This window comes from Arvicanthis niloticus, chromosome 2, assembly GCF_011762505.2.
Source record: "Arvicanthis niloticus isolate mArvNil1 chromosome 2, mArvNil1.pat.X, whole genome shotgun sequence".
NCBI classification, from domain to species: domain Eukaryota; kingdom Metazoa; phylum Chordata; class Mammalia; order Rodentia; family Muridae; genus Arvicanthis; species Arvicanthis niloticus.
The window spans coordinates 1,811,449-1,822,530 of record NC_047659.1 but is presented as its reverse complement, the minus strand read 5'-3'; the positions used below and the strand labels follow the sequence as shown (position 1 = coordinate 1,822,530).

Sequence of the window (11,082 nt, the reverse complement as noted above, 5' to 3'; positions counted from 1 at the left end):
CAATGGCTATTTAAACCTTTGGAGGGTGAGTAAAAGCTTTCAGGTTAAGTGCATATCATTGGCTGGGGCCAGTGTGCTGAAGATGCCTCATTAGTACAAGGAGGAATTCCAGGTGATGCTAGACATGACCTTATAAGGTAAAGGGAAGTTTACCCTGGCTATTTAGCTATATGATCTCCTATGGTGGGCAAATGTGAGGGCACGGATCTACATGCACTGCGACAATTAGGCTTGGTCATTTTCAGAATATTAATCTTACCAATCTGTGGTTCTGTGAGATCTTTCTACCCTCTAGTGTCATCTTCAATTTCTTCAGTGTTTTATACTTTAGATGTCTTTTATGTACTTGGTTAGGTTTACTCCAAAATATCATTTGCTTTTGTAGGCTGTTGTGAATCCAATTATTTCCTTGATTTCTTTCTCAGGGTATAGTTATCATTGTTAAATATGCTGGCTAGTTTATGATCAACTTGACATTAGCTAAAATCAATTGGAAAAAGAGAGACCCTCAACTGAGAAAATGCCTCCGTAAAGGTGGCCTATATGCAACTTTATTGGACAATTTCCTGATTAATTATTGTTAGGAGTGGGTCCAGCCCACTGTGGGTGTTGCCAACTGAAGGCCTGGTTCTGAATATTATAAGAAAGTAGGTTCCATAAGGAGTAAGCCAGTGAGCAATGTTTCTCCACGGGTTCTATTTCAGTTTCTGCCTCCATGTTTCTGCCTATGTTTAGACCATAGTCTTCCTAGTGACTTCCAGGCAAATCAGTGTTGTTACAGAAGCAGAACCTAAACATAACAAATGGATCATGAAAATACATTAAATTTATTCAATACCAACTTAAAGTGGGGGAGTCAATATATATATAGTATATGAAATTAGTAAAACAACAAATTAATAACACAACAAAAAATAAAAAAACAACAAAACTTCAAAACAAAACAAAGAAACCATATATTCAAAGCAATCAAAATTCTAACCAAATAAAAAAAAACATTATAATTAAACTAAGAAGCATTCTTTAGCTGCAGATTTTACAGCACAGACCTACAGCCTGTTACTGGCCTTGGACATATTGTCCAAAGTCTGCCAACGATGGTAATAATCTCTTCAACATGTGCACTCCTTGTGAAGAGTTGCGTCTCAGGGAAATCTTGACCTGGTCTGCCTGTTTGAGCTTCAGGAGGATTATTTCAGACCTAGGGGAGGAAGAGACAAAGGCCTGTTGAGGACCTGCCATGTCAGCTATCCAGGAACCACCAGCTTTATTGAGCAATACAATCCAGTATGATCTTTCAGCCTAAGATGATTCCCTGTATACCCAAAGGAGAAGAGCCACAGAGCACCTGGGCCTGGGATTTTTCTCAGATTTAAAAAATGGCTTGAAAGTGAACAGTGAACTACACACTGTGCTGGAGTTAAAATAAAACACCACATTTCTCCAATGATCCATATATATTATACTGAAAAATAACTGTGTAGCAATTCTGAATCAAACACTATACAGAGACCTTCTAGGGAACCTAGCCACCATTGAAGTGAAGGCTCTTATTATATCTGGAGTGCAGGAACCTGCCTGGTTCTACTTGTGAACCCCTCCATCTGTGAATCCCCAGAGAAACCATCTCACAGGAAATCCATGCTCACTGAAGACATACTATAATCAGCAAGAGTGTGCTGCATGCAAATCTTCCCAAGGGAAAGCCTTGAACTTTAAAACAAATATTCATGAAGGAAAAAGGATACCCCTGCTATGTTTATAGTTACTGTGGTATTATTTGTGGGGTGACTTAAGGGACAATAGGCTCAGGTCATACCAGAGAGCTCAGAAGTGAAGAAAGAGTACACAATCGACACAAACTCTGTGGATCACAAGAATGATCATGGACAGGATTTCTTTTAAACTAGATCAGAACAATATTCTGAGCTGCTCCTAGGTGACTGAGGCAGAGAATCATGTGGAAGGCCTGAGACCCAAAAATACAGTTATACAGGCATAGGAAGTCTTCTTGGCTCCTGCTATCCCATCATAGTACCTCATATCTCAGAGACAGCAAAATGATCCTGCATTGTTTGAGCACAGCAATGGACACACACACACACACACACACACACACACACACACACAAACTAACACATACATAGACACATACACAATCACACCCATAGACAGACACAGACATTCCTGAACACACACAAGCACATGTTCATACATACAGTTGCAGGGACATTTTGACTTTCCCTGATCTTGTTAATATAAGAGATCATCCAGGACACTATAAAGCCATAAGAAATAAACACTTGAATTGAAAAATCCTGGAGACATATCTCAGCGGTTAGGAGCACTGATTTGTCTTCTGCAAGTCCTCAGGTCAATTCCCCAAAACCGCAAGGTAGCCTACAAACCATCTTAGTAAAATCAGATGCCCTCTTCTGGTGTGTCTGATGAGAGAGACAGTGTACTCACAAACATAATCTGATTAATTTAAAAAAAAGAAAGAAAAAAAGAAAAAAAAAAAAAAAACCTTGAATGGGACATGAACATGGTAGTCATAGCCTATAGACAGCTCAATAAAATAAATGCTTTTCCCTAATAAACAAAGGATAGAAATATGGAGTTTTGCCCTGGTATGAAAGCCTGCTTAGGAAGTTCCCAAGGCTGTGCACAGTAGGCTTGGTTCCCAGCAAAGGCACATGGGATCAGGGTGGACAAGCTAGTTCCTGCCTCTGGCTCCCTGTTTCTCAGGGACTCTAAAGTTAGCAGCATCTTCCAATAGGCCCTCCATTTTCCACAGCCTGTGTGGCTTTGTAACCAAAGCTATGAGCCCAGACAACTAGGAAATCTCTGTAACCAGGATGCAAAGTGAGACCTTTTTTTCAGTTAAGGAGATTCTGTCAGGGATATTTTGTGGAAAATACGTCTGACTACTTCAAGACCAAAAGGTGGTATGTATGATCACCCTAGGCAATAGTTCATGGAAGGGCTGGACTTCAGTATACTTGTTCACTCCTTGACTGAAGAACATCTGGATAGTTTCTACTTCAGGGCAGCTCTGTGGAGTACCACTACAACCATGATTTGCCCTAATTTCTCTGTGGACACCTACTTCTTTTTCTGGAGTGGCTGGGTCAATGGGGACTAGAGAAACTATACAGTTTCTGAAGAGTTGGACATGGCTTCTCACAGGGCTGCCCCATTTTATATCATTAGCCATGTCTGAAGTTCCTCTTTTCTTCCAGCCCTCCTTGAGGATGATTTTAACTCAAACCAAATCACTTTTGAATGACAGCCTTTACAGAGTGCTACAGGCAGAACACAGGGTGAGTGCTTTAGACTACCAGGAGCCTAAGGGGCTGTCTGAGGCAGCCCTGTTCTAGCACCTCATCAGAGGTATGGGCCTTCTTCTTGCTGCAGATGCAACACCAAGCAACTCAGTGTTTCACAGAGTTATACCCAGGACAAACTCCAAGGCCAAAGATAACTGAGTCAAGCTTAGGCAAAGTTGGAAAAAATGGTAGGCAGGAGGTAATGAGGAAAACAAACTAGGATGCTGAGAAGATGCAATGAGCCACCTGACCTTCCAGCAGGCAGTCACTATCCACCAAGAGCAGAGAGGTGGACACAGACCCTTAAGCAGCTTTGTTGACTCTCAGGCCCATGGATTTGACACAGCAGCCTCCTACTCACCTCCATGTTCTAAAGTGCTTTTTTTTCTTATAAATGATTTCAATATGGGTAAATAGATTTCCCTCTATAACCAGTTTCAATAGTGATAAATATGTTTCCCACTACCAATGATTGACAATCTGACTTTAAACCACTATTTGTCTCTTGTTCTAATGAGCTAGGTGTAGCAGCATGATGAGCTGCTGCTCTGTTTCATGTTTCCTTGATGCAAAGTGAACTGACACTGACACTGTGGTGAGCCCCACACTCCCATCTTAGAACAAGAGGCTGGTGTTCAGGTCCATAAGTTTCCTTTGAATAGGACCACCTTGGGGCCACCTTTTGTCTCATGTGTGCAGCCAGCTGTTGCTGAGCACCCCATTGTGCCCCATATCCTGCTGTGGTTACAGGAGTTACATGTCTGCTTTGTGGTTGTTCCTCACATGGGTGGGCCTCCAAACCCCGGGCTAGGAAATTGTAATGAATGAAGGAAGGACTGGGAAGTAGAAACTGAAGTCACATGGTAAGATTTCAGAAGGGTGGGCTAGGCTAAATGTGAAATTATTGACTTTTAAGTGTTGGCAACATGGGTTCTGTTTGTTTGATAAAGGGTTGAATAACTCAACTGTGGGTTATGTGGAGCCTAGGTGTCTTGGGTAAGACCCATCCTGGCAAACAAACGCTCTCCTCCTTTCCCTGCTGATTTCAACTGAATGACAAGAAAGATCATAAGAAAGCACAGTGGGCCAATTGTGTATCTGACACCTGGAGCAGACAGCATTAGCTTCTTCTAAGTTAAGAAATTCTTTTCTTACAACAGCAACAAGAAAACTCAAAACAATGAAACATATAAACATGTTCTTCCTCTCTGTGAGTTATGTAACCTTGTAGCAGTTACTTGAGACAAAGCAATTCGAGGAGCTCTGCCTGGGAGGTGACAGAAGATTCAAAGATGCTGGTCAGACAGCTTAACCAAAACAGACTGATCAAAACCACATGTAATTAACTGGCCTCTCAACAGGCACATCTATATACATATTGTCACAGACATGCATATGACTCCCCCCTACCCCCACACACATACCAGAAATCATAAGTTAGCAGGAAACAGTAAGGAGACCAAAATGCAGGAAGAACCACTGAATGTAGACTGTGAATATCTGATGTTTCATGTGAGACCCAGGACTCTGTAATCCATCCCGTGTGGACTAAAAAAACTTAGTAACTTCTGCAGACTAGGTTGAGAGAGTTTGAGAAATCTTTTTCTTGAAGCCTCACATCTCTCACCCCAACCCTCAGCCTGAGAGAAGTCTTTCAAACATCGCTGTTCATCCAGTCAGCTGCTGAATACAAGCTACAGGAAAGAACTCTAGCAACAATGACAGAAACCAGGACGGATGGATGAGCTATCTGTCAGGCTCTGTCAGTATGAACCAAGGTCTAGGCTCAGTTAGGAGACCGTCTTGCAATGCAGGGTTGAGGAAGAGAAAAGACACAAGACCTCTACCCCCACCTTTTTTTCTTAAATAACTTTTGTTAGATATTTTATTACATTTCAGATGTTATCCCCTTTCTTCATCTTCCCCACCCAGATACCCCCTATCCCATCCCCCTCCTCCTCCTTCAATGAGGATGTACCACCACTGAGCCCACCATACACCTACATGCACTTGAATTCTCCCACACTGGGGCATCTAGCCTTCATGGGACCAAGGACCTCCTCTCCCACCTACGTCTGAATAGGCCATACTCCCCTACATATGCAGCTGGAGCCATGGGTCCAAAGCAAACTAGCTACAGGCCCTGACTTCATCACTCAATGTTCTGTGCTACTGCAAAGGAGGCAGCCACATAGAACCCCTCTAGTACAATGGCATGTAGGTGTGTAATGTGTGTTCACCCCATCTGTCTTAATGAACTTCTGCTTGTAGTTGATCAGGAGTGTGTGCTTGCCAATCATCCAGTTTTTGAGAGAGCCTAACTCCACAGAAAGTCTTGTAAATGATCACAGAACAACTGGATAAGAATTAGGAGAGTGCCTGGACAAGGTGGAGGATGGTTATCTGGGCTTGACATTGTTTATGGTTAGACATGAGGGCAACCTGCTCCTAAGCATCCTCCATGCATCTTACCTGTTGGATATGCTTGGAAAATTTGTCATAGATCTTCATGCTGGCCTCCACACATAGCCTCCTTGTTTCCTTAGAACACACTTCCAGTTTAATCTGCTCCTTAAGCAGCTGCCTGTTTTCATTCCAGAGCATTTTTACTTCACTCTTCATACGAAGAGATTCTGTCAGGAGGTGACAGTTCCTGATGCTGAACAACAAAGAAGAAATGGTGATTATTCCCAGGCACCATCCATCTTCCTCCCACTTCTCCAAGTACCATTTCTTCTCATCATGGGCCCTGATCCCCAGACAGCCCCAGACTACAGACCAGAGTAGCCATGGGACCTCACATATAGGAAGGTCAAATCCAGAAGAAAGCAACATTCCAAAAGACTGAAGGTACTTCTGAAATCCCTGACACCAACAGGGACTCATGTATCTCCCAGAAGAGGACATGGGACCCATGATTGCATATATGTCTTTGGTATTAGAGAACCACCTCTAGGTAGAGACAGGGCAAAGCTTCTCTAGGAGAAGAGAGAAGATACAACAGGTACACATCATTCTATGTGTCTCATGCAAACCAGATCTGTAAATGTGTTTTCAGTGCCCCAGAGACTCAAGGTTGATTGATGTCTCCATCAAGGTGCACACCTTTTCTATTTAGAGGATACTGACTTGGGAAGGAAAATGATTGGAGGGGCTCACAGACTCATAACACTTGACCAAAATGATTTTAAAAGATCACAATCCTAGAGCCTTTCTTTGAGGGAGGAAGCTTCCTGTTGAGAGGCAAACAGTATAGAACCAGAGTCCTCACTTTGTTTTAAAGAAAATGATGGGCAGACACATTCTGTGCCTAGTGCTGGGGAAACAACAGTGTTAGTCACTCACCTGTAAAGTTGATTATTTTTAGTCAACTCCTGGCACTTATACAAGGCCTCACTGATCTGCTTCGGAATGTTTTTGAGATCGCGAGTGACCTGGTCATGTTGCATCTCCAGCATGATCATCTCAAAGTTGAACCTGTGGAAGGGTGTGGCCCAAGGAGCAAATAATCCCTGAACTAAGGATTCAAGGATTACATTAATTCAAGTTGAATCGTGAACTACCTCAGCCCATATATACCACAACCTAATGCCTTTGTACTGGGTCCTCTTGGTGCTTATTAAACTTGTTACACTTGATCTGGGCACAGTAGAGCTAGGGAACTAAAAAATGGGAGCTGACCTGCTTTGGCTCCATGAGTGGTCTTGAAGGAATAGATTAAGTCTCCAAGAACTTTCCAGGAGCCTATGCCACAGTCCTGAGTCCAAATTAATCCTGTGATGACACTTTTTCACCTTGTAGACAAGGTTTTCTCAATCCTTGGTTCTATCACTACATAAATTCCACACTTCAGTATTTACAGGGAAAAGGTTTTACTGCCTATATCCGGATTTTCTAATGCCCATCAGAGGTGCACACAGAGATCATGTGCTGTGATGCTACAAGTGACCCTCCATGGCCTCATCACTATCATTACCTAAAAAGTCAGTCAGGTAAAGTCTCCAGCCCCATCACATTACACAGACTCCCTGGATCTTAAGTGGAATACACACACACAGACATACATACACACACATACACACACACATACACACACACATACACACATACACTATCACAATGTCAAGTACATACAGTGATGTGACATTATCTCAGTGTAAACTGAACAGAATTTGAGAAAAGCAGTGATGACTTGTGAGAAATACACTCACACTGAGGGGCAGCATATAGAACCAGGTCCTCCCAGTTGTTGACAGGACGAAATGAACCCAAAGCAGCTCCAGAAAATTACAAAAATGATTCACCATAAACACACAGCAGCTAGCATCTCCCACAAAGCAATACCAGTCCAGGCATCTTAAAATGCATGATAAGAGCTCACACACTAATACTGCTATTTCCTGAATGATTCATGCCACAGGCTATAGTTTTCTTTTGGAGGAATCAAAAGAGCTTGTGACCCCATCTCACTCCTGTCTGAACTTCAAGTTCTGTGTTTAATATCCAATAGCAAAATGCATTTTGACATGAGGACAGCCTGGAGTTGTAGCCTCCTGTGATATGTGGAAATCTAGGGTAAACAGAGAGGGCCCAAGATAGTCAACTGAGAACTGGGCATAATGATTACCTGTTGTTCAAATCCTTGACATTATAATGTGCCAGGATTCCCCGGAGTTCGTCTCTCTCATTACTCATTCTTTCGAGGTCCCTTTTGAGCTTCTCCAACCTCTTCACTCTCTGCTCCTGCTCACTGATGGTGTAGGCTTGGGAGGACTCTTTCCCAACAGACCCTTCAGGTAGAGAAACACAAGGAAACTTGTAGGGAAAATACGACAGGAAAAGGAGAAACCATACTTACTCCCACAGAGAAGCCTGAGGAAGAGGGAATTCTAGAGACACAGTGAATTCCTGAAAGAGCAGGAAAGCTATCTTCAAGCTGGACTCCACACCTATGTCCCTGCTCCCAACCACCATCACTAAACATAGGGCTCAGTCCCTACTGCAGTCCCACTAACCCTGAAGTGCTTAAGCTTTCCCAGTCAAGAAGAAATTGAGGGCATTGTCAGTTTATATCTGAAGATGTAGTCTGTACTGCTTAGCACAAAAAAAAAAAAAATGACCATAAACACCAGCACGAAACATCTCCCACAAGCCAACACCTATCCTTGCTTCTTAAATGCATGATAAGATACCACACACTACTACACTTATCCCAGACTGTAATTCAGCCCACATCATGTGTGTTCCAGACCAAAGTCTCTGAGACCTTGATACTTGACAAGGGGATTATCCCTCTCTGTTCTTGGCATCACATATTCATGTAACCTACAGGAATCTATTGAGGATGAAATGCTTCAGCACTCTATCCTGAGAGCAAGGCTTTGTTATTCTCAGAGAACTTTCTTCTGGCATGCTTTGCCACTCAGCAGGAAATTCATATCTCTCAGAAAGCAACTGAAGGCTTGTCAATTCCTGGATCTCTGCGAAAGTAATCATCAGAAATTCTGGACTCTGGGTCTGCCATTGAGAAATGTTGAGGCTCCAGATGCTAAGCCCTTCTCCAGTAAGGACCTGCTCAAGGTCCCCTCCTCCAGGAAGCTTCCCCATGCACTGCCCAGGACTCACTGTGTCTTCCCCAGTGCCATCTCCTTCTTCCTGCTTTACAGAATGCCTTCTGCCTAGGTCTGGTCTCTGGTTGTATTGTACTGTCCCGACGAAACAGCCTGAGCAGCATGGACAACATGACTGCTTGTGAACACAGAGGCTCTGAAGGAATACCCCACAGGCAGTTGGTGTTACCACAACACTGGTGACATCACAGAAGATTCTCGGGTTCTCCTGGATACAAGAGATTGTCCAGGGAAGTGACTACTGATGATGTCACTGGAAACTGCCATGGCCTACCTGCTGACCAGCTTGCCCCGCATTGACCAGTTTCTGAGGTGCCCTTTCCTGGAGTCTCTCTTTTGACTCAGGGGATACACCTTGGCAACTTTCCCTTCAAAGCTAGAGATTTCTCTCTGCTTCATTACAAGGCAAGCACTTTGGACGGGAGAGTTGGTTAGGGCCTTGGCATGAGCAGCTCATCTTTGTTAGTACCTAAAGGTCTAGGGTCCTTGCTTGAGGGAGATTCTTCTCCATGATAAATCTACCCTTAGGCACCATACATGTACCACAGTCCAGTTCCCCAGGGTGTCCTGGTTCCCAAATGCAACAATGGTTCTCCTGCACCTTTAATTGTATGCAAGTTGGATTATATCTAATTATTGTGCACATGCCTCGAGAGGAGACATTGTTTCAATATATTCAGACATGTGTTTCCACAATCCCATTTTTGCAATGTAAACTCCCTTGTTCATGGCAATATAGGAAGGAGTTCAGGTCCAAGGGAATATCCAATTGTAAAATTTATGTCTCTTCTTCAGAAGATAAAACCCCACTTTCTCCCTTTCTCCATTACAACCAGACATAGTAGGCATCTTGAGCAAAGGTCAACAGGGACATTGGATTGCTGCTCTGTAGTTCCATTAGCCATCACTTCTCCAATATCTACCTTTCTGAGTTCCAGTGAGAACTCAAGAGTTCACTGAGATCCAGTGAAACCTCCATTTAAATGTGTCCAGTAGTTCAGGAAGGACTGTGTTTGGCACTGTCATCTATGGCTTCTGCCTTCTGAATCTATGGTACAATGTGACCTAACCTCTCAGGTGTAAGAGTGAAAACATCATGTAAGTCCTTTCCAAATTATTTGTGTTGTCCTGGGCTACTTCCTTCAGCCAGGTAGTATCACTATGACAATGATCAAAGGTGGCAATTCTGCAGAGAAACAGCAGGGGATTTATTAGGTAAAATGAAAAGGATTTGGAATAATAGTCAATCGTAGTATAGAAATGAATTTCATTATGTGGTTGTGGTTTTATGAGAACAGCAGGAATAGCAGGGTGATTTCAATCAATGAAAGTATGAATTTCATTGTATAGTCTTACTCTTTGCATATATATATATACATATATATATATAATTTAATTTTGCAAAGATAAGTTTATTAGGACCAAAAATAAAACAATGAAACGGGGGAAAACATCCAGGACAGAAATAAACATGAAATCTTCTGCTGGGTGTGGCTGCTTCTCTCTAACATCAGCCTTGGCTCCATACTGAATTCCAGACCAGCACTTGCTAAACTCAAGCCAATTAAACAAAAGCCATCAGTTACAAACAAAATGACAACCATTTTCTTGGGTTAATTATCATTACAAGGTTAATTACCATTACTTAGTGTGGTTCCAATATATCACTTAAAGCAATTCACTGGCCAAATGCACAACCTGAACCAACATCACTATACTTTTAATATTAATAGTTAGTGGCAAAGTTTTCCAAATACGAGGGGTCTTTTTATTTTTTATTATTTATTTATTTATTTATTTATTTATTTATTTATTTATTTATTGTTTTTTTTTCTGAGAAAGGGTTTCTGTGTGTAGCCCTGGCTGTCCTGGAACTCACTCTGTAGTCCAGGCTGGCCTCAAACTCAGAAATCAGACTGCCTCTGCCTCCCAGTGCTGGGATTAAAGGCATGGGCTACCACCGCCCAGGGAGGGGTCTTTTTATAACCATTGTAACTACTTTGTTTTTCTCAAGCACACTCCGTACTGGTACCCAGGTTACTGACTTCACATACAACCCCTACCAACAGTAAAAGTTAAAAGCAACATCAGGTTAAAGCATACCTTTACAACACTTGTAAATC

General features: G+C 42.5%; 1 protein-coding gene across 1 annotated transcript; it reads right to left on the bottom strand.

Annotated features, from left to right (window-relative positions):
• Positions 1–806: 806 nt before the first annotated feature.
• On the bottom strand, positions 807–9,091 carry LOC117702771 (disks large homolog 5-like). Its single transcript, XM_034493941.2, has 4 exons — positions 8,955–9,091; positions 7,957–8,119; positions 6,675–6,806; positions 807–5,988 (listed from the first exon to the last, which is right to left on the bottom strand). Exons 1-4 carry the CDS (start codon positions 9,070–9,072, stop codon positions 5,778–5,780), a joined length of 624 nt encoding a protein of 207 aa, XP_034349832.2. The 5' UTR covers positions 9,073–9,091; the 3' UTR covers positions 807–5,777.
• Positions 9,092–11,082: the final 1,991 nt, after the last annotated feature.

Coding starts and splice junctions, on each gene's coding strand:
- LOC117702771 (XM_034493941.2), bottom strand. CDS start 9,072: ATGTTGTCCATGCTGCTCAGGCTGTTTCGTCGGGACAGTACAATACAA. Junction 8,120..8,954: donor ATGGCACTGGGGAAGACACA/GTGAGTCCTGGG, acceptor CTCTACCTGAAG/GGTCTGTTGGGAAAGAGTCC. Junction 6,807..7,956: donor GTCAAGGATTTGAACAACAG/GTAATCATTATG, acceptor ACCCTTCCACAG/GTTCAACTTTGAGATGATCA.